Here is a 23,342-nt window from a genome sequence, read left to right as displayed (position 1 = left end):
GAGCACTCCCCATCCTCTCGTAGCACATTATTTCCTATCAATACTGTGGTCAGAACTAACCAGTGGCTTCCTGAAACAGCTACATCCCAAGAAAGATATTAGAAACTAAACTAGGAACAGAAAATAATTTCAGCTAACTTGCTCTATTTACAATTTACTAGTCTCTTACAAATTAGCCAGATAATAAAACAAGCTCCCCAAATTTCTCAAGGAATTTTTATTTTCAAGAGAAAATCCACCCAACATTCTTCAGTTTTCCCGTCTATTCATAGGAATGTAAACCCTCATCAATATAAAAAAAATATTCAATTAAAACCCAAAAGGACATGGAGAATGGCAAAGTCTTTCACTTCACAGATCTTGGGATTTGATTATTGTGGCATAGGTCCTCGGATGGGGCCCCGAAGAGGTGCTGGCATCCTCTGGGCAGGACGAGGGGGCAGGGGAAGGCCTCGCTGGTACCCATATGGTGGTAGCCTTGGGGGCCCATTGTATCCATGGGGAGGCATCAGTGGGGGAGGACCACGCATCCCAGGGTGTGGCATGTGGCCTGGTGGACCTGAAGAAAAAGACAACATAATGAATTTGGACAAACAAAGGTAACAGGATAACTGCATTTGATTTGGAATTTTGGGGTCTGACTTAACTCCTTAGCCACATTCACACTTGCAATAATGCCACTTTTACTTTCAGCTACGACAGGTGTACAATTCTCAAGACTTCTGTTTAGGATTTTCACAATCAACTCTTTCTTTTTAACTGTTCTCATCTAGCATTGAGGGAGATCACTGCATAAAATATTTTGCACACTGTTCCAAAGCACAGAATCTAACCCCCCCTTTAACGAACGCATAGTGCGGGTTTTAGCGCCGGCACTAGAGGAAACTGCTCCAACTCTCATAGAATTCCTATGAGCATTGGAGCAGTTACTGCCACTGCCAGTACTAAAACCTGCGCTATGCGTTCATAAAAGAGGGGGATAAGTGAAATAAAAAAATGTCTAAATCCTACTCTTGCCATCCAGAGAGTTATTAAGATAGTTACCACTCTTTACCTCATGCTCTGTGCAGGTGGGGATAAGAGAATGTAAATCATCTTTACCATCACCAATTAACTAAAGTGGCTTTTACTGGAGTCACTGCTGGTGCAGCTCCGATACCTGGCAAACATCACATTACTAAACTAAACCTTAAGTTTGTATACCGCATCATCTCCATAAAGATAGAGCTCGACACGGTTTACAGGTAATTCAATAAATGAGGGAAGGACATAATAAGAAATTAGAGATTATGAAGAGGATAGCAAGCTTTACATTTTAAATAGATAGCTTTACGTTTTGGAGAAAAGCCAGGTTTTCAGATGCTTTTGGAATAATTGGAATGAGCCTAGGTTCTGCAGCGGAGCAGAGAGGTTGTTCCAAAGCTCAGTGAATTTGAAGAAAAGGGATTTCCCTAATTTCCCTGCATACATGACACCTTTTAATGAGAAAGAAAAAAAAGTAGAGAGAGAGAGAGAAGAGAGAGGAAGAGAAAGAGAGAAAAAAAGAGAGAGGAAGAGAGAGAAAAAAAGAGAAGAGAGGAAAAAAAGAGAGAAAGAGAAAAAAAGAGGAAGAGAGAGGAAAAAATGAAAGGAAGAGAAAAAAGAGAAGAAGAGAGAAAAAAAGAGGAAGAGGAAGAGAGAGAGAGAGGAAAAAAAGAAAGGAAGAGAGAGAAAAAAGAAGAAGAGAGAGAGAGAGAAAAAAAAGAGAGAGAGGAAGAGAAACTAAACTAAACTAAATCTTAAGTTTGTATACCGCATCATCTTCATAAAGATAGAGCTCGGCACGGTTTACAGGTAATTCAATAAATGAGGGAAGGACATAAGAAATTAGAGGTTATGAAGAGGATAGCTAGCTTTACATTTTCAATAGATAGCTTTACGTTTTGGAGAAAAACCAGGTTTTCAGATGCTTTCGGAATAATTAGAATGAGAATTTGAAGAAAAGGGATTTCCCTATTTACCTGCATACATGACACCTTTTAATGAGGGGAAAGATAGTTTGAGTTTGTGGGCGGATCTGGTAGTGTCAGGTCTCGAAGAATTCCAGGATAATGGGATTAGGGGAGGAAGAATGCCATATAGGATCTTGAAAATTAGGCAGGTACATTTAAAGTGAATCCTAGAAATCACCGGAAGCTAGTGAAGTTTTGACAGAAGTGGGGAAACATGATTGAATTTGCTTTTTGCGAAGATCAAGCTAGCCACAGTGTTCTGGATCCGCTGAAGTCTTTGAAGATTTTTCTTGGTTAGACTTAGATAGATGGAATTACAATAGTCTAGTCTGGAAAGAATGATTGATTGTACAAGGACAGCAAAATGTTGTTGGCGGAAGCAGGATCTCACTTTCCTCAGCATGTGAAGACTAAAGAAACATTTTTTTACCAGAGAGTTGAGATGATCATTAAAGGAAAGTGTAGAGTCAATAATGCCCAAAACTTTGCTTGAGAATTCGATCTGCAGTGAGGGACTAGAAGGTAGTGGAAGGAGCGTGGGTAGCTGATCTAATTTTGGGCCAAGCCAGAGTAGTTTTGTTTTGGACTCATTCAGCTTCATTTGTACATTTGTCTTTTCCTCTATTCGGGAGAGGGGAGCCAGCATGGGAGGATTGCTTTAATGTGGTTTGCTGTAATGTGGCATTCTGTAATTCTGCAGCACCTTTCCTAGAATAAATTGAAATGTATGTAGAATTGCTTACCCATGGGAGATCCAAATGGTGCTCTTGGTGGCATGCCCATAGGTGGAGGGCCAGGATGTGGCATCCCAGGCATCGGTCGTGGTGCAACTTGCCCTCCAGCCCCTGGAGGTCCTGGATGGTGCATTCCCATACCTGGAGGCCCATGATGTGGAACGGACATTGGTGGCATTCCTGTGGAAACATATTTGGTATGTTTTAAGTACAAAATGGTTATAAATCAAGGGACAAAACGCATTAAAGCTTCTGGGGAATGCAATGAATTAACGCAATAGGCTATGAGGGAGAAAATTGCTACAAAAATTCAAACACAATAATAGTACGATTATTTGCACTAGATGCTAATGAAAACATTTCTGTGAGCCTGGAAGGAAAAAGGGCAAATTTGGTCTGCCTTAAGCGGCCATGAAAAGTAGAGCAGAGAAAACCATATCTGGGTTGCCTGTGCATAGCCAACTACCCTACTATCCTCTCATCTCCCTCAGAGTTTGTCTGAATTCAAAAAAGCATGGGACTTTTCTACCACCTCCACTGGGAAATTGTTTCAAGTATCCACTACCTTTTCCATACAGAAATATTTCATGTAATTAATTCTGAGTTTATCCTTTCTATTTTTATCATGTCCTTTCATTCCAGAACTTCCTGTCAACTGAAAGAGGTCCATCTCCTGTACGTTCATACTATGGAGAAATTTAAGAGGTTAATTTTGGTTTAGGGGGGGGGGAAGTTGAGTCTTGATAGGTGGAGGAGGGAGGAATCTTAGAAAATTTAAAAAGTGAGGTGGAAATTTGAATGTTTGTCATTGGGTTTGATTGCACTTTTATATTTATCTTAATTGTTTTATGTTATTTTGGCTCTTGTTGATTATCTTGTTACTTTGCTCCAAAAACCTATTAAAAAAATATTTAGAGAGGTCTATTAGATGCAATACTGTAAACTAGTCAAAAAGGTTTTATGTGTATTTTACATGTAAATATTTTAGAATACAATACAACACAACATTTTTTACATACTGCAAATACCTTAGCAAAATATTGTGGTTTACAAACGATAAGAAATGGAGACAATATCCATAATTACAAAATTAAAATTCACTATTCCTTTAACACATATTCACTAAACAAATAAGTTTTCACACTGAAGTTACATGATTTGGTAAATTTTTCCAAGATTTTGCAGCTTGATATGCAACTGTGACGTGACACAGTGGTTTCAAAGGACCATGAAACGTTGCAGCATCGGATGGACTGCTGGCTGCAGAAGTGTAAAAGACTTGTGGACTGCGAAATAAGCTGATGGACTATACAAGGAAACATTTTACTTTTTGAGCTCTCATTTTTGACTTTCAAAATACAGTGGGGAGGTTTTTCTGCTGGAGCTTTGGAGTGCAGTTCTGCACTAAAGAAGAGCTCCCCGGTTGTTTGTGAGGCTTGTCCTACCGGCTTCCAATATTCTTCAAATGTGTCTGCATAACCTTTAAGATCTTGTTCGGCATCTGTCCTTTATTAATCCCTCTGTCTTAGAATTCTAAAAGACCTGGGGCTCCTTTTACAAAGGTGCGTTAGGGCCTTAACGCGTGGAATAGCGGTTTTTTGGGGAGCGCGCTCTAATCCGATGCGTGCGCTAAAAATACGTACCTTTGTAAAAGGAGCCCCTGGTCTGACTAGAACTATGCAAAAATTTAAATGATCCTTCCCTTCATTGAAAAGCAAAGCCTCTACTGGTAAATTGGGGAAATCTTTATCTTTCAAAATAACTGAACTATGGAACAATATTCCTCTGTGATTGAGAGATCTAGGTTCTCTTCAAACCTTTTGTAAATATCTAAAAACTTGGTTATTTTCCAAATTGTAAAATTTTTCTTCCCTTTATTTTTCTTTCTGTTTTATTTACTGTAAACCGAGTCGAGCTTTAGTTTTATAGAGATGACACGGTCTATAAACTTAAGTTTTAGTTTAGTTTACTACTTTTTTTCCTACGTGATATCTTCTGATCAATTGAAGAAAAAGCACTGGATAAAGGAAGTAGTTTTTTCAGGTTCCACAATTCTTTGATTTTTACTTGTACCTTTCCTGCCCCAATAGTTTGATTTCATTTGCTCCTTTCCTGCTGCCCAAACACCGACTCACTTCTAGGATCATAAAAATGTTGACAATATCTCCATGTTAGTCCTCTTAAACTGCCATCTTCCCCAGCACTATCTTGATAGCTTTGTTTCATCTCTAGCAAACTTCAACATGTTACCTGGATGCATGCCTCCGGGTGGGAAGTGGTGAGGCATCGAGGGGTGTCCTGCTGCAGCAGCGCCCTGGGGTGGTCCTGGAGCACCAGAGACGGGGGGCATTGGTGGGGGAGGTATTGCAGGAGGCATTCCTGGGGGCATGGTTCCAGGTGGTGGTCCAGGAGGAAAGGATCCATGTGATGGTACACCTGAAGGGAGAATGGAAAACAGTTTACTACTCAATGAGCTCTGAAGATCTGAATTTCATAACATTGAGGCCTAGTCAGTTGTTCCATGCAGTTGACTCTTTTAGTAACATTACATAATGCACAGCCATACACTGGGATCTTTACTTTTGCTTTATGCCCACCATTTATGTAGCTGGTGGAGTCACCAAGCCCAGCCAGCTAAAGAAACTCAGAGCCAACCCCAGTCAGAAACGTTTGGCACTCAGCGGCAGCATGTTGAGCTACTGATGCTAGCATCCCAAGGATTCTCAGAACATGAAGAACTGAGCATGCACGGGGTGCCAGTGAGAGCAGCTCAACTGCTGAGTTTTACTGACTGGGGGTAGCTCCAGTTCCCTTTAGCTGAGAGAGCTACCCTTGCTATGCCACGACTACCTCCATTCTGTCTATAGCATTCCAAAACGATATGGCAAGGTTTTACTAATGACCTGTGAAAAGCATAATCTCTTCTGAACTTCTACTATATATAGACTCTTCAGCTTGGTCAATAACCTTAAAGATCTATACTTTTTTTCTTTAACTTTTCACAGCTTTATATACTAATAGCACTTACAACGGTTGCACTGTGTAATACACCTACCTTGAGGAATGCCAGCTCCCAGGGTTGTAACAATGGGGGCAGGGGCTGATGGAGGAGGTGGGGCATCAGCAAAGAGCTGATGTGGCCGGTCTGCCTGTGATAGAGGATGCTGTGCGGCGAGCAGTCGCTCTGCTGCTGAGCCATGCCGTTCTCCTTTGGAGTCCTTTTTAAAGGCATACGACACTGTGATGGGCCTGTTGCACAGGTACTGTCCATTCATAGCTTCAATGGCAGCATCTGAGGCGTCAAAGCTGGCAAAATTGATGAATGCATATCCCTTTGAATTGCCTGTGTCTGGGTCACGCATGATCTTGGGGGTCTGCAGAATGACACCAAAGGCACTGAACGTGTCGTACAGCAGCTTCTCATCAATCTCCGGATCTAGGTTCCCAATGAAGATATTTGCACCAACGTCCAAATTTTTATTATGGGCCGAGGCCTTGTTCACCCGGATAGGCTTCCCATACAATTTGATCATATTCATAATTTTTATTGCATAGTCCGCATCCTCTTCACTAAGAAACTCCACAAATCCATAACCTATTTAAGGATAAGACCAAAACATAGTAAGGAGTAACAGTACCACAGAAAAACAAAAACATAGAAAATAAATGCACATAGAGACCTTATGGCCTATTCAGTCTGTCCATCCATTACTAACTATGCTCTAATCTACACTTTCAATTTTTCCTTGTTTACCAAGTATTTGCTATACCATCTTATCTGATGTGTAGGTCAAGCTGGTTAGTCACCCTTACCTTGTATCTAATTTCTGTAACTCTATCTTAACTGACTGTGTGTTCTACCTCCACTTACCCCTATGCTGTTTTAAGATAAGAGCTATACTGGATCAAACCAATGGTCCATCTAACCCAGGGGTCTGCAACCTTTAAGACATAAAGAGCCACTTGGACCCGTTTTCGAAAAGAAAAAAAAACTTGGAGCCGCAAAACCATTATAAAACAAATCTAACACTGCATATATTGTTTCTTATCTTAATGCTATATACAGGATCACTAAATTGAAAATAAAATCATTTTTCCTACCTTTGCTATTTGGTGATTTCATGAGTCTCTGGTTGCACTTTCTTCTTCTGACTGTGCATCCAATCTTTCTTCCTTTCTTTCAGCCTCCTGTATGTTTCCTCTCCTCCAGACCTCATTCTCTCCCCCAACTTTTTCTTTCTGTCTCCCTGTTCCCCCTTCTTTCTGTCTCCGTGCCCTCCCCCAAGCCACTCGGTTTGCTGCCACCGCAATTGGGGAACAGCATCCCCAAGCCACCGCCTTCCCAAGCTTTCCCTGCAGAAGTGTTGCGCTGACCAGCATTCCGCTCCCTGACGTCAATTCTGACGTAGGAGAGGAAGTTCCGGGCCAACAAGGCATTTCTCCTCATTCCATCCAGCCTGAGCCCCATCTCTCCTTGATCCCTTCTGTGTCTGTCAGAATTACCATTCCACCTATTTTCCAGCATCACCCTTCTTTGTGTCCATCTCACCTATATCCCTATCTCACCACTTTTTCAGAATCTTCATTTGTCTCTGTCCTTATCTTTACGCCATGTTCACCATTTGCCCTTTCAATGTCTTTATCTCCCCCCCCCCCACTTTTTCAGCATTACTTCTATGTCTCTATTTCACCTCCTCTTCATGTCCCCTCTGTATCTCTATCCTTATTCAGTAGGTCCTGCTTACCCTTTCTCTTCTTTGTGTCACTATCTCCATTTTCAGCTTTCCCCCCCCCCCCTTTTCCTTTGTTACTGCACCCTGTAGCTAGAATCTTTCCACCCTCCCTCCACTCCGGCCCAGCCCAGTATGAAAGATTTCCTTTTGTTTCCCTCCCCTCTCTCTTTCTCTCTCTCTTCTCCTCCCTCACCCACGAGTCCTGCATCTGGCCCTCTCCCTTCTACCTGCACCTGGCAACACTCCCCTGCTCCGCGGCTCTTTTCAGCAACTCTTCAGCAGTGATCAAGACAAGCTGCCGACATCGAGGCCTTCCCTCTACGAGTCCCGCCTTTGTGGAAAAAGGAAGTTGAAACAAGCGGGACTCGCAGAGGGTAGGCCCCGACGTCAGAAGCTGCTGCTGAGTTGCCGAAGAGAGCCGCGGAGCAGGGGATGTGGCCGGAAGCAGGTAGAAGGGAGAGTGAGATAGGAAGGCTGTAGATCTCCGGAGCATGACACCGACCCCGGCCAGGATGATTTCTTTTTCAGGCACCTTACAACTCCAGCGTCGCGGCGGGAAATAGCCATGCTGAGCAGTGAGCTCAGCACTACACAGATGAAAGCCTTGCTTGCTGATTGGTCCGGCGGCACGGCGGGGCGGGGCCGCCGGACCAATCAGCAAGCAAGGCTTTCATCTGTGTAGTGCTGAGCTCCTGCTCAGCATGGCTATTTCCCGCCGCGACGCTGGACTTGTAAAGTGCATGCCTGCGTGACACACTACCGGAGCCGCAGCAAAGGTGGAAAAGAGCCGCATGCGGCTCTGGAGCCGCAGGTTGCCGACCCCCGATCTAACCCAATATCCTGTTTCCAACAGTGGCCAATCCAGGTCAAAAGTAGTTGGCAGAAACTGAAATAGTAGCAACATTCTATGCTACCAATCCCAGGGCAAGCAGTGGCTTCCTCCATATTTGTCTCTGTACAAGGGCGTTCTAGCTTCCAACCGCTGTGGCAGTTGAAAAATAACTGACAGGGATGGAACATTGAAATGGAGATATTCAGACGGAAACCTACTAAGCATGCTCAGAAACCCTTGTAAAGGTCAATCTGAGCTATTTGACAAGGGCCGCTTGGCACCGTCAGCTGTTACATCACCCAAATGTGTGACTGTTGTCTATCCTGCTTGTCCATGGAGAATAAGTCTGCAAAGGAGAAGGAAGTGATCTGATGTGCAGTGGTTCACATGCTCCTTCTGCCTTGCAATCTTTGCGGGAGGGGGAAAAGAAACTGAGCATAGACTCAAATGCAGAATTTGAGTGGGGAATTCTCCAATGCACAGAATTCCCCCAGGAGTAAAAGATTCATCAAGTGAAGCATCCTGTTTTTCACAGTGGCCATTCTGTTACTTAGAAGTACTTAGCATATCCCAAAGATTAGAGCCATTACTGGCAGGCCTCTGCCAGGCATGAGCATTAGCCTTCCAAGATCAACTTAGCCAACAACTGTTAGGACCAATTCCTAGAAGAAATGTCCATAAACAGCTTCTAAATCTGGATTTGCTAAATGCCTTGGCTATGTATTTTGGCAACAAATTCCACAGTTTGACTGTTGCATGAACAAAAATATTTTATCTAATTTGTTTTAAGTCTGCTATATGCTGGATTCCTGGAGAATGCCTTAACCATGGACCCATCAAATTCACAAATGCCCCTTTTGCTGAATTCCAGGAGCACAAGAAGCTTACCTTGGTGCTGGCCTGTCACTCTGTCTTTGGGCATGTGTGTGTTGACCACAGGACCTGCCTGGAGGAACAGCTCCCATAGCAGAGGTTCGCTCACTTTCTCATCCAGACCACCCACATACACAGTGGCATCTGCAAAAGGCAAAACGAGTAACCATTGTTTTTACTGTTATAGTCCCATTCAAAATGTATACATCAGATTAAACTTACAAAACAAATGAAGAGCCTTTGTAACATTTTTCATCCGCAGTGCTACTATTGCTAAAAGAACACATTTTTTAAGCCCTAAAAATAATGGGTGGAGCCGAGCTAACACTCCCACAAGATGTTAATGGAACTCTATAAGGGAGTGTTTTGAGCAGTGTATCAAGAAGTGGCCTAATTATACCAGCAAGACTAGTGATATAAATCCAATCCACCCTGTGGGTCTGTCTTTTATTTTATGCCCACATTTCCCAGTGTTATAGAATCGATGGAGCTCATGCATCAGTCCTAGATTTCAGGGTCTCTGCAAGACAACTGAGCTCACCTAATGGTGTTGTCAGAAAATCAGGCTAGAGAGAAAGGGGATCTTCTGAACTGTCTGAGGAAACCCCAAAGGCAAATAATCAGGATCAGCCTGTTAGATAATGTCCGGGTTAATCAAGAAGGTACATGAGAAGATCGTGGGCAACCGCAGCAAGTCCCTGGCCCACTTTGGAACCACGGAAAGGCGGGCTAGCAAGTGCCACCGACCAGACCCCCCCACCCCACCAGCAACCGTGCTGGAAGAAGCCGACGATTTCTCACCCTGATTCCGCTCTGAAATCGGACCGGCAGCCATCGCTACAGCGTACGCGTTCCAGAGGTATACCGGAAGTGCCTCCGTGACATCACGTCCGCCGAGCGCGTGCAGGCCGAGGAGGGGGGCGGGGATAGCGGCTCGCGCCGCCGCATTGGCCGCCTTCGCTTGCGCTTCTGCGTCCAATCAGTTGGCCCGGGCTGGTGGGCGGGAAACACGATGCGGCGCGAGCGCCTCGAAGTCAATTCTTTCCTTAGGTTTCAGTAACTCGTGACCGGGTTAGGGCTTCTTCGGTTCGGTTTGCGGGCGAGCGCCGCTCTGGGAGTCCGGTCCTGCGGGCAACGCACGAGACAGAAGCTTCTAGATCACCTGCGGCAACGGCTTTGCTCTTCGGCTTTGCACTCTAAATGTAAGATTTCACTTTGATTCACGTCAAAAGAGAAAGTTAATAACGTTGGTATTGTAAGTTTCTCATATCTGCAACCTTTCAGCTTGGGGGGGGGTGTTTTATGTCTTTTTTTTGGTTTGGGTTTCTTTTTCTATTCCAAAGTGTCAAGTGCTGTTGAACTGCATATCTTCCCCGTCTTGAGGTTTAAGTCTACATTTCTCTAAGGTTGAGGTTGCTTGTACTTGCATTTTCCTAGGCAGGGGCCTTGCTCTGATATAGGCATCACAGATATTTGTATTATGTTTAGTGACTTAGGGGAGGGTGAACAGTCTTTAGAGATTGGCTCACCCTAATAACCCAAATTTCTAATAATAATAATAAAACTTTATTTTTGTATACCGCCATACCCAGAAGAGTTCTAGGCGGTTCACATCAATTAAACAGAGTTACAAGTGGTTTACATCAATTGAGCGGGGTTACAAGCGGTTTATATTCAAAAGAAGTAAAAAAAAAAATAAAATAAAAATGCTCTGCCAGGCACGAAGGGTCAGCGCATGGGCAGACCATCTACAGTCAAGGAAGGTGGTCTGCGCAGGCTCCAGCGATCTGTGCGGTCAGCGGAGGGCTTTCCTCCAATCGCCCCCATTTGCATGCTGGCCCTCCATGAATTCGGCCACGATCTGGCAGGCTAGTGAATCTAGGAGTAAGGTAGCTATTGGGAAGGAGGGGAGATCACCGCGTGACAATAACTCGATTTACTCAGGGGAAATCACCTGTTAAGGCTGAAAGAACACTTTATTTTCACAAATCGTAAGCCGAGAGAGAGAGCGCCAGAAAGCGTGATCATTTAGCATAGTTCTGCAGAAAAACGATGCCTGGCTAGGTCCTGCACAACAGCATGCATGCTACGGTTGCACAGGGACAAATCAAACCCATCCCTGCTAAGATCCACTCCATATCTACCTGTCCCCCCACAAGTATTCTCTTCTATCCTTGCCCATACCCATAACCTTCAGAAGTAATTATTTCATTTAATTATACTGTCAGAGAGGTCAATCATTGGACATTCCAGCGAGTTAAGTGCTAAATAAGCTGAGAAGCCCATCAGTTTCACCTAATTTTAAATGGGATTGGTAATAATGAGGCGCACTGAACAGAAGAGTCACCTCCTGAGGTCTATCGCGAGCAAACAAATAACAGAGAAAACAAATAGCAAACAAATAACAAAGAAAACAAATGTTTGTACACTCCTGATGCAGGCTGGTTGAGCCAAAACATGTACAGTATATCTCTAGTCATTGAGTGAATAAAGCAGAGTTTTGAAATATATCAGCACACCTGTTTTCTTTAGGCATCTCCACTGTTTGTTTGCTTGCTATTAGCAATAATGAAACATACATACCATAATTCCCTTTTAAACAAAAACCCCAAACAAAAAGTACACAAAAAAACCCCAAAATCTATGCAGTGGAAAGTGAAAGGAAGAGAAATGAAAAACAAGCAAGTTAAAGCTGTTCCATAACCTCTCAAAAGTAAAAGAGCATATCATCATAGAACAGAAGTGCTGGGCTGGGTCCACAAAGCCCAGCATCCTGTCTGATAGCAGCAACCAATCGTAGCCAAGAACTTTAAAACCAGGAGCCTGACAGTGCTTTCCAGAGGGTAGTCCTGCTCCACCTGTACTTTTACCATGGTCTGTGTACAGTCGTTAGCTGCTTTCCTTGTTGAAGAGCTCAGATTCAGTCACTGGGTTCTGGGAGCTTAGCTTGGAGTTTATTTGTAGGTAAACTGGGATTTGCTCATACTTGTACCCTCTTCTGTTATGGTTTCTTGCTGAATTTGGATGAGCTCTCTCTTTATTTTTGCTGTTGCTTTTGGTTCAGCTCACAGCTGCACTGACCTTTGAGAGCCACTGGCAGAGAGCAAGTAAAAGGGAGGAGCCTAAAAAATGTCTGACTGGTTAGAAACTGGTTGAATGGAAGGTTGCAGAGTGGTGGTAGAGAGGAAAGGCAGGATTATTTATGTGGTACCACATTTTATCTCAAAGGCATTTCTCTTCAACAGATTGCCAGCAGCGGTTCCTTCCTATACCTTCCCTCTGACACAAAATGCAAACACATCAGAAGAAAAATTTCTGGGTCAGTTGCTGGCAGCCTGTTGAATAGAGCAAGTATGGCTGTGCAGAGAAGAACAAGGGAGCTGGAGGCAGGTACACTCCTGCAGGAACTACTGTGAGCTTGGAGGGGATTCCTGATAACCCCATTCCCGTGTAGTTCTCTGTCTAATGCATACATGATGAGCGCACCCAAATTTTTTTTCAAAACTGGAGGGCTGTTCCTGTGCAGGGTCTGTCAGATGATATTACCCTCATCTAAGAAGATACTTATTGTAAACCACTTAGATTTTAACATTTGTTTTATATTTGTGGTATATTAAATAAATTGATCTTGAACTTAGTTTCCAAGCATTACCATTAAGAAGTCAGAAATGAAGAAGCAAGGAGAGCTGATAGCTAATACTCATTTCCTTTAGTGACACAGATCACATATAATGTCAGCAGAAAGTGAAGCCCTTTCAAATGGTCCTGTCAAAAACTGAAAATATTCAACCATGGCAGTTAACTACAGTAGACGTCTTTGTATGACTGACATTTTGCTGTCACATTTGTCACTTTCATCTTCTCTTGCTATAAATAGTACATGGTCCCTTCATGCCAGCTGCTATGAATGGGGTACTGCATTCCACTTATTGAGATCAACACTAAAATTCTATGGTGTGTGAGATCAACACAGGGTTTAGAATACTGTGAATTCTTGTTTGTAGTTCATTCAGGACCCAGGAGATGAATTATAGAATCACCCAAGCCTGGATTCTGTTTTTCCTATTAACTTGTGATCTAGTTGTCTTCATGGACCATGATCGGTTAAAAAAAAAAAAAGCATTGGATAAGCTATAAGGTGAGGCATACTCATTGGATCCCTACACCTAAAGCAGCAGGTGTTTACTTATGTCCATCTACTCTTTTCAGCGGGATGGCAGGAAGGGACTCTGGCTCCTGCTGTTGCATCCTGTCTTGAAGAGTCAGTGTGATTTCTGATAGTGAACTCATAATTCATTCTTTCCTGGAGCAACTTCAGTTCCTCAGCAAGACTGGTGACTGTAGGGGCGCAAATTCCAACCTGGCAAATCACAAAAGGACCCAAAAGTTATTCCTACATACCCACTGACTCTTACTGAACTCAGCTGCATTTATTGAAGTAACTATACTATTTTTGAACATTTTTATTTTTGCTAATTTGACTTACCTTTGGTTAATGGTTGGAAGTGGGTTATGGATGGGAGGTGTGATGTGTGCATGAATTTTCTTTGTTAAGTGTTGGGCAGGGTGGTACAGAGATTGCTCAACTCTTTACTTTCTGCACCTTATGGGGTCTAGCTGGGGGCCCCCCCTGGGTTTTTCTCCTTTCACTGATTGCCTTTGGTTCCTGTGTCACCATACTACTGGATACTAGCTGATATTACATTGTTCACCCTTAATGTTGCCAGTATAAACTGTCCTGTTAAGAGGTCCAAAGCCTATTTGAAGAAGGAACGGCACATGTTGCTTTTTTGCAAGAAACTCATCTTACGACGGTAGAGCACAGGAAACTGCAATGTGACTGGGTGGGGGAACTGGCGTACTCTTCTTACAACTCTAGGCAGTGGGGGGTGGCCATATTGGTTCTTAAGGCTATGACTTTTATGACTGCTGTCTACAGAGAACACCTGTTATAGGTGAGCAACTTTGCTTTCTCTGCCAATGGAAATGCGAGTTGAACAAAATTATAATAACTGCCTCTTTTACAAAGCCGCATGGCAACGGCACTGAAGCCCTTTAAATCTCTATGGGTTTCGGGGCCATTAGCGCAGCACAGCTGCTAGCGCAGCTTTGTAAAAGAGGCCTTAAGTTATTGATGGTGGTTCTTAAAAATATGTCTTAACTTTGTAGTTCTTTCTTGTAAACTGTTTTTTTTTTTAAATTATTCTTTAATTAGATTTCATTGATTTGTTGTAAACCATCTAGAACTCATAGTTTTATTAGTATTTATTTTTTGGTATTTATTAGTAATTATTATTTTTTAGTATTAGTACTTTTTGTTATTAGTAAGCCCTTCAGAAATAGAGATGTAACTTGTACTGAACTATTATGAAATACTGCTAAGCACAGAGGATCTATGAAAGAGAGACAGGGATTGTACAGCTGATGAGTCAGTGTAGACGGACAGACTGGATAAGCTGTATAGACTTTATATGCCATTAGTTTCTGTATATGTGTCTGTGAGCAAAAGACCTCAATCAGGCTCTAAATGTGTTTCCTTACATACATTTTGTATAAGCTCATCCTCATGTTCCTGAAGCTGATTTGATTCTATCCATTACTATTTTGTGTAGTTTTGTGGTAAGAACAACTCATCAGGCCCTACCTGAATGTCTGAGCTACAACGGAGATAGCATCGATGCCAAAGATGTATCCAGGGGCCCATGTGAAAGGGTAGTAGCTGTTGCTTGAAGGAGCAAGGTTGGGATCTGCCCGACTTGCTGCTTGTCACTCTCTCCTGCTCTACCAGACTTTCTGAGGACAGGGCCCTGCGGGAGCCTTTTCTGAAGGCTGAACTGTTCTTCCAGGGCAGGAACTGGGTTTGCAGAGAAAGGAGCCCTTTGCTGAGGAGATACACACTGATGTTTCCTGAAGGAGTAGGATCTAGCTGAAATGAGAGATGAAAGATGCAGGGATCTTCTGCAGGTAAAGAAGTAAAGCACAGACTAACCTAACTCTTGATTTAAATAGAGACCATTTGCATTCAAATCCACAGTCCAGGATCTTGGTCTTAGAAGAAGTTTTCAGTATTAGGAAGGATAAGGATCAGTGTATTTATTCCAGTACACGCTTTTTAAACAATCCAATGCAATTTTTATATACCCTTTTCCTTAAAAAGATCAGAGCAGTTAGTGAAAAATTATAAAGTTCAAAGTTATCTTTATCTGATATACACTTCTCCCTCAATATTCGCAGAGGTTAGGGGTAGAGCCGACCTGCGAATATTGAAAATTTGTGAATAATTTTTGGGCCGACTCTGACCCACCTCCACCTCCCTCCTGCCTTCCTCCCGTAATCACCTCACCTCTCTCCTGGACCTCTCGGACCTTACCTGGTGGTCTAGTGGTCTTTCGGGGCAGGAACGATCTTTCCTACGCTCCTGCCCCATGCAGATCTCTCATCCAAAATGGCTGCCTTGAGTTCCTGTAGTCTCTTGATACTATGACGGGCACTCACGGCAGCCATTTTGGATGATTAATCTGCATGGGGCAGGAGCGTAAGAAAGATCGTTCCTGCCCCGAAAGACCACTAGACCACCAGGTAAGGTCCGGGGAGGTGAGGTGATTACGATTTTGGGAAATCACGAATAATTGAAATTGTGAGTCCTAAAACTGCGAATCGGGAGAGGGAAGTGTACTATTATTCTGTTCCATCCACTCTGGAGTCTGTACAATAGGTGTTCAAGCTGTACTGGGTCTTGAAGAAAGCCACGCACATTCTACGGAGCCAGAATGCAGCTTCACAGGGCAAGCTTCGGGTGGACCTGTAAAGCCAGCTACTATATGGGAGGAGCCTAAAACAATGTGTGTGGCTTTCTGCAAGACTCAGTTCGCTCCTTCCATATAGTAGAGGAACATAAGGATCCCTACAATTTTTTCTTTCTGCAAGCAAACCGTGCATAAATGTTTCTGATCTGTTCTGCTTAGTTTTTCTTATTTTCAATGTAAGTTCAACCCTTTCAGTGGCTTCAGTGCCCTGAGATTCCTTTATTCAGGGGTTCGCTGCCTGGGAAAGGAAGCATTTGCTACAGAGCCAGACTGCAGTTTCACAGGGCAAGCTTCGGGTGCGGGGATCAGTTGATCACTACAGGTAGACTTCCTTGCCTCAATCAGTTTGGTGGCCGGGTCTAATTGAAATGTAGGCCAGCATTTCAATGGCCTACATTTCAGGTTTGTAGGGCGGTGACTTGGTCCAGTCTACCTACATTTTCCAAGTTTTACAGAGTAGATGTAGCAGCAAGGGAGGATTCTGCCTTTGGGTCCTCAGTGTTAAAGCTGGCACAGTGGTCCCGCCCTAGATTTCTGGAATTGCTTTGTACGTTGCATCCATCCAGAATGACACTCTTATTGCTCTAGAAAAAGAGATTAGGTTTTTTTCTTGCTAATATCTTTTCTAGTAGATAGGTGTGTTATTCTGGACTCCTGCTCTGTCATTTATTTCCTGCGCCTGCCTACTGTCTCACTCAGAATGTTTGTATCCAAACCTGACAGTTAGATGCCAGTCAGACTTTAAGGATATGAAGAATAGTCTATTGTTAGGACACATTGGGGCATTATTTGAGCTCCATTTATGTTTCTGTTGGCATGATTGTTTTGCTGTTTTGATTGTTCAATGTTTAACATGTTATAATTTCAGAGCAGAACAGAGTTGTTCTTCAGGAAGTTTCCCTATACCCTTCCTACACATATGTTTCTAGAAGGGGCTATGGCCTACTTTGGAACAAAACTGAAGGGGGCAGCAGAGCCCTCTGGTGAAGTAGGAGTGATTCAAAAGCCAGAGTGGATCCTTCTGCACGGCTCGTGGGCACTGGGATATTACCTATCCTTCCAGAATGACAGACCTATCTACTAGGGGGATAAGAATACACAGATATCGCTGGTATTCAAAGGTGTGTGAAGTAGCATGTGAGTTCAGCTCAGAAAAGCTTAACAATATATCATATAAGCAAGATATACATCTGGAGGGCTTGGTGTCAGAGAAAAGATATTATGGACCCTGAATCAAAGGACTGGGTGTCCCCTTTTAATGAGGGCCACAGGACTACAAACACTTTCTGTAGCTTCTCTACTAAGCCCATGGACCTTTAACATTCAGTGTGAGCTACTGAACCAAGCCTGTCTTTAGTGAGCCAATGGGTTAACATCCTGTCCATGCTGAAAATATTCATATCCATTGAGCCTTTTGCTTCTCTTACCTGCCACCTTCCCAACTCCCAAAGGATGCCAATTCAAAAGATTCCTTGACAAGACACTTTCCTCTAAGCGACTTACTCCTTAACTCATCGTCATACCAATCATACAGAAGATCACTGAAAACCCATTTATTTGACAAATTTGTTTAAACTTCCTCAAACGATTTCCTGTATGTCTACTTGCATGCTCCTACCTCCTGTTATATATAATTACATTATACGCCCGTTTGTTTACTCCTACTTCATGCTGATGATGTGACTTCGCTGCATTCATGCATCCTCTCATTGTAAACAATCTTGAATTGAAAGGTATGATGGGATATAAATAAAGTTATTACTATTACCTTGTCAGTGGTGTGAAGGATGGTGTGGCTGTTTAGCACTGCATGGTTGTTGCAGCTGACGTATACCGGGTTCTTGAACTGTGCTTGTTGTTGGTGGCTGTAGTGCAGTGACCATTCCCAGATGCTGGGAGAGTAGGTACTCTCTTCTTGCATTGTTCTAGGGTACATTCCTTTGAGCAAGTGCTGTTCAGTAATGAAATTACGCCAACCATTGACTGGGGTATAGGTCTGGCTGAATGATTTATGCTGAAGACAGACAGGAGAGCATTAGTTATTTGGATTAATCCTGCATCTGTGAAATGCTGTTCCTCTTTCTGTGTTTAAAATAACTGTACAGTTTGTCTTTTTTATAATACCAGAAATGCCATACCTTGCTGGCAGCCTTCAGATGAGAATTCTAAGGGTATTCAGTCTGTTTTTCTCCAGCACTAGATGAATCCAGAGATAAGTGGGTTTTATCCATCTATTAGCAAATGAAGATAGAGTACTGAGTTGAACTCAGCCTTACTGGATGTACAGTTTCCTAGCCAACCAGAATATTCTATCTCCAGCAGGAAGATGGATGTGTTTTACACAGCTCCTGATCTCTACTTGTTAGTTCCTGTACAGGTTGAGGGATGTTCTGGTTGAGCGATGCCAGCTTTAGAGGCTACACTTGCCCTCCCCCCCCCCAGATCCCTGTCTCACCCTCTTGGGGGCATAACTGGTCACCCCAGGAACTACCCCACTCTCACTCTGGGATTTCTCTGCATTTCTCTTTTCCCACACACTGATTAAAAAAAGAAAAAGGAAGTACAGATGTAGGTAAGGATCTTCCCGGCTACTTACTCTAAAATAATTCTGGTCCCTTTTACTCTCAATGACCAATTTCTGGCTCCCTCAGTTTGGCAGTGTTTTTCCGGTGAGTGTGCCTTTAAGAATTTATTACCGTTGAGAGTGCAATGGTGGTAGCATTTTAACATGGGGAGCTGGATGGGAGTTCAAATGTGTTCACACCATGGCAGTCCTAAAGCACTATTGGGCCTATGTTTGGATGGTCATGTTGACACCTCTATTGTAGCTTTTTCCCATACTTCTATTGTAGCTTTTTCCCATACAGCTACTGTGGCCATCTTGCCTTGGCAAAAGGTAGTCTCCATGAAACGCGCACAGTATTTTGAATATAGAAATTGTGATTCTCACAAGCGGACAGACATGCGGTGTGTGCATAAGATTCGCGTGTAAAATAAGTGTGCTTATAAGATCTCCTTTAGTGGCATCTCTTCACAGGTATGGGATCTCGCCAGTGACAACCGGGAAAGAACTTGCAAATGCTCAACACAGCCCTGTGGAGGTGGTGAGGTATCAGTACTTTTTTCCACTTTCCCTATTGGTTATTCTGAAGAATGTGCTGGATCTGTGGATGGGGCTCACACAGCAGTTGCATTTGGCTTCTGAGGGGTGCTTGTTCCCTCCTTCCCCTTCACTCGGTCTCATAGTAGATTCACTACACATCTAAGATGGTGGAATGCTGTGCACTGATTATGTTGACTCCACAACAATCCATGTATTGCAGGGACAGCAGTTGTCCCAGTGTTTCGCTAAGCTCAACAGGCCCTTTATGCTACCCCCTTGGTCTCACGAACGAGCAAGTTTCCTAAGCAGCACCTTTAAGCTTGCAGCAAAGTGTTAGGAGTAAAACATGTCTCTCTACCCTTGTCCCAGATGGCCTAGCGTGCATTGCGGGGTTCCCACTTGTATATCTTCTTAGGGACTACCTGTGAGGTCGTTCTCTTTTGGATAAGGGGATGACCTGATGGTTTTTATATGGGTCTTCACAACTGATACTCCAGGATCAATTTCTGCTGTGGTTGGTGGTGGTTTTTTTGCACAGGCCATTAGCACTTCAGAGCTCAAGGTAGCTTCCTGAGAGTTATAGCAGAGGTAGTATGTCAGCTGCTTAGTTTGTGGCAGCCTTCAGTATGCCCAGAGACTAAGCCCTATTTATGTTATTCAGGTTTTCTATTCCGCCTTTACCTATTCAGTTCAAGGTCGGATTACATTAAAAGAGGTTGGGTCGGTTAACCAGCAAGTTACAATTTGGACAGATTGATATAGACATTTAATAGGTTGCTAGTACAGGTAGATCAGTACAACTATAAATACAGTTAGGTCATAGTTTTAAATACATAGTTACAAGTACAAGTAGGTAGGTCATTGTTGGCTGTTCATTTTGACCCAGGAGTTGCATTACACAGTTTAGAAATGGGCTTTTACGATTCCCATTTAGTTACTTCAGGGTAGGCTCTCTGTCTTGGTAGAGAAATGTTTTTAAAAGTTTTCTGAATCTGAAGTAGTGGTCACAAGATCATAGTGTAAATGGTAGTTGGTTCCAGCATTTTGATAATTGATATTGGATAGATAAGGCAATTTGTATGATCAATCTTCATCATCTTCATCTTGTTTATCCTCCTGCAGCTTCTTAATAAGCGCATTTTATTTGATCATATGTTTGGTGTCTTCTGGTCTTAATTTTATGCCAACCTGCTCTTTGGATGTTCCTCAGCTTACTAGTTTAGCATGGCTCTTCATTAAGTCATGAGTCTTTACTTGTCATGTCTATGGACTCCATGAGCTAGAGGCTTTCTGGTTAGTCTGGACCTATTGTCCTGTTTCAGCTTTCCCTGGATCTCACCTCTATAACCATTGGTTCATGCCTTCTGGAGGCATATCGTGTTCAAGGATATAATTCCTGCTCTAGTCATTAACCATCGATTTGGTTCTAGATGATAGTTTCACCAATACCGTTAGTGCTTCTATAGAGTAGACTTACCCTTAGTTACCTTTCGAGCTCCTATTCGGAGGATGCTCATGTGGTATTTTCATGTGACAAATGGTTTTTGAAGTCCAAACCAGCTATTCATACTGTTTCCGGGCGCAATAAGCAGGTGGTTGACACCTAGGCTACTGTAGCCCATTAGATTTGGGAGGAGATTGTTTCAGCTTATGTATTCTGATACACAGCTTCCTTATACTTTTAGGGCTCTTTTCACCAGAGTGGTGACGCCTTCCTTGGTGGAAACTTGGTCTTCATTGCTTATCTAGATCTGGTAGACTGGAGGTGGGTACTAGATCCGATGCTTTTTTTGGGGTGTTATCTTTTACGTGGACATTGAATGCTTCCCTCCCTACTTAAGGAATGCTTTGCTACATCCTTCTTGTCTCTGGATTGTCGGGATTATATGCGTGTTTTGGGATACTTTTTTTCGGTTGGTGTTTATTTGGTTTTCGATCAGTAGTTCAGTAATCAAAAATCAGCTTTATGGGAGAGGAGTTTCCTGGGACCACTTGCCTTGTGATGAGTGATGCTGGTTGGCCAGGAGGCTGTACATTCAATAAGGCTGAGTTCAATTCAGTATCTTATCTCCACCTGCTGGTAGATGGATACAACCCACTTCTCTCTGGATTTTTCTGCTATGTCTAAAGGAAAGAAATTTATCAGGTAAGAACATAATTTATCCATCTGAGGCAGATGAATATGAGTATCTAATCTAAGTTTTATAATTATTACTACTCAATTACACAAACTTTTAGTTTACTGCTTTAATCACTAGCCTATACCTTCTGCCAAGAGTCAAACGGTGCTCTGTATTGCTGGACTCTCGAGGGGCCTTTATATTTTGGCAAACAGGGTGCTTTGTGGCTCACCTGGTTCCTGCGGCCTTGTTCCCACTGGTTATTGAACAGGAACGTGCAAAAGAATGGGACATAGATGCTGTCATGCAAAGCAATCAGGTAGGCTTCTGTGAACTCAAAGTCTGTGGGGAATTGCTGGAGTAGTTGCCACATGCAATCCAGAAAGAGCAGAAACACTGGTGACTGTAAAAGAAGTGCAGTATATTAGGAAACAAAGTTCTGGCTCTGCAGAAGATGAACACATGTACCTGACCCTTCAATTCGGCTCTACAACTACCTCGTCTTACACATTCCCCCCACCCAATTTTGCCCTGTCTCATAACTGTCCATCTACCCCTTTCCAAATCTAACTGATGTTACCTCGCTGTCCTTACAGCACCTCTTGTACACTGTCTTGAACTGAAAAGATATGATGAGATATAAATAAAGCTATTATTATTATTACCTCTGTTCCATGAGTTGCTCTGGTCTGGGTTTATGTTTAATATTTTTATTAGTGGTTGAGTGTATAAAAAAAACCAACCATTGCGGTAGCAAGACAACACAGAATATTCAAAGAAAGCAACCGGTTATCTATTCAACCTCTCCTCCTGTTCCCAAGACAACTCCCAGTTCCCATCCCATCTCCTCCCTCTTGCTGCCTAAGAACAGCAGTCCCATAAAACCAAGTCAGTGTTGCCAGTACTAGTAAACTGATAAGGACATTCAGATATCAAAAGTGTTAAATAGGTTGACTGCTACTCGGAGAGGTAGGGGGTGAATAGACAGATGGAGTGGATTTCAAAGGAAGGAAAGCAGTGAGACACTGAGGTGGGAGGAGAGGTTGAAAACTACAAGAAGGTGAGAGTAATATCACAACACCACCTCTGCATCCTCTCTTTGAATTGACATAGTTGAGACACCCAACCCTACCTGGAGTAGAAATGAAGGGGAGTCTCTGATGAGGAAAATGGTGCTGGTACTGCTGGTCAACTGACCCAGTAAGAGCAGTGTCCTCTGATATAAGGAACAAGGGCATAAGCTATTGCCTGGAATATCTGACTAGGAATTGGGAGAAATGAAGTTAACAGAAACTTACCTCCTCTTTGTCTGCTTCCTTCAAGAGGTTTATTCGTTGCTGAAATGGATGTCCTGCAGCAACCCATTCCTTCTGAACCAAGCTCTGGAAGCCAGAGAATGTTCGTGAATGGGGGTCTAACATCACCTGTACCAAGGATGCAACCAGACAGTTCAAGTCTCGATCGTCTGATTCTGAAAACCAAGGGAAAAGTGAAAGGGGAAAAAATTAATCTCGCCAGAAGGAAGGACAAGATGAGATTAAGCTGAAAGACATTTCTCAGTGCAATGTGAAGATTGCCTGTAAGAAAGGGAATGGAATGATGTGATGTATACCCTGTAGGACCACAGATCGACACCTGTCCACAAGGAGGGAAGACACTTCACTGGTCTTCTTTAGGCAGGACCTGTAGGAATGAGAGAAGACTAGGTCAGAGCATTCACATTGGGTGAAAACCAAACATGGTCCTTCCCTTCCTCTCTCCCTCCTGTACATACTTTCATCTTGCTACACCAGTCCAGACAGATGAGTCAAAGAACATTCATTTTGTGATGCCATCACCAGTATAAAAAGTGGTGCAGCCCTAGAACTTGTCAGTATTCTCTGTTTTCAGTAGATGGCTGGAGTTTGAACTGATGCAGTAGGATCCTTGATGGCCCAGCTCCCTAGGATGCAGATCACTTTCTGTTTCCCAGAGGTCGACTTCCCTGGTCGGTTTGAGACTCTTAAAAATTAGTCTACAGACCTTTGCCCTGATTCCAAATGATGATCTTACCCAACCCCTGCCCCTTCGCCACCACTTTGCAGCAAGAGGGTACCCTTCCACTTCTGTCAGTTCTTTTTACACCTTTCCCTACTTTATGTCCTTCCCTG

At 43.1% G+C, this 23,342-nt stretch overlaps 2 protein-coding genes across 5 annotated transcripts in view; both read right to left on the bottom strand.

Annotated features, from left to right (window-relative positions):
- Positions 1 to 198: 198 nt before the first annotated feature.
- On the bottom strand, positions 199 to 10,107 carry SF3B4 (splicing factor 3b subunit 4). Of its 2 annotated transcripts, none has more exons than XM_033924618.1 (6): positions 9,965 to 10,107; positions 9,179 to 9,307; positions 5,781 to 6,320; positions 4,976 to 5,161; positions 2,735 to 2,905; positions 199 to 559 (listed from the first exon to the last, which is right to left on the bottom strand). In XM_033924618.1, exons 1-6 carry the CDS (start codon positions 9,996 to 9,998, stop codon positions 372 to 374), a joined length of 1,248 nt encoding a protein of 415 aa, XP_033780509.1. In that variant the 5' UTR covers positions 9,999 to 10,107; the 3' UTR covers positions 199 to 371. The 2 variants fall into 2 exon arrangements, with proteins under 2 accessions (XP_033780509.1, XP_033780510.1); XM_033924619.1 differs by lacking the exon at positions 9,965 to 10,107 and adding an exon at positions 9,705 to 9,846.
- A 2,743-nt stretch (positions 10,108 to 12,850) lies between these two features.
- Positions 12,851 to 23,342, bottom strand: part of MTMR11 (myotubularin related protein 11) — a 37,010-nt gene continuing 26,518 nt past the window's right edge. For 2 of the 3 annotated variants that reach the window (XM_033924615.1, XM_033924617.1), the window contains 6 exons: positions 22,805 to 22,875; positions 22,491 to 22,663; positions 21,425 to 21,595; positions 17,738 to 17,983; positions 14,808 to 15,089; positions 12,851 to 13,523 (listed from right to left, as the gene is read on the bottom strand). In XM_033924615.1, coding sequence (XP_033780506.1) covers positions 13,350 to 13,523; positions 14,808 to 15,089; positions 17,738 to 17,983; positions 21,425 to 21,595; positions 22,491 to 22,663; positions 22,805 to 22,875 — 1,117 coding nt within the window. In that variant the 3' untranslated portion in view covers positions 12,851 to 13,349. The remainder of the gene's footprint in view (positions 13,524 to 14,807; positions 15,090 to 17,737; positions 17,984 to 21,424; positions 21,596 to 22,490; positions 22,664 to 22,804; positions 22,876 to 23,342) is intronic. The other variant, XR_004537266.1, reaches the window with a different exon arrangement.

This window comes from Geotrypetes seraphini, chromosome 16 (assembly GCF_902459505.1).
Source record: "Geotrypetes seraphini chromosome 16, aGeoSer1.1, whole genome shotgun sequence".
NCBI lineage: Eukaryota > Metazoa > Chordata > Amphibia > Gymnophiona > Dermophiidae > Geotrypetes > Geotrypetes seraphini.
This window is presented reverse-complemented; position numbering and strand designations above follow the sequence as displayed.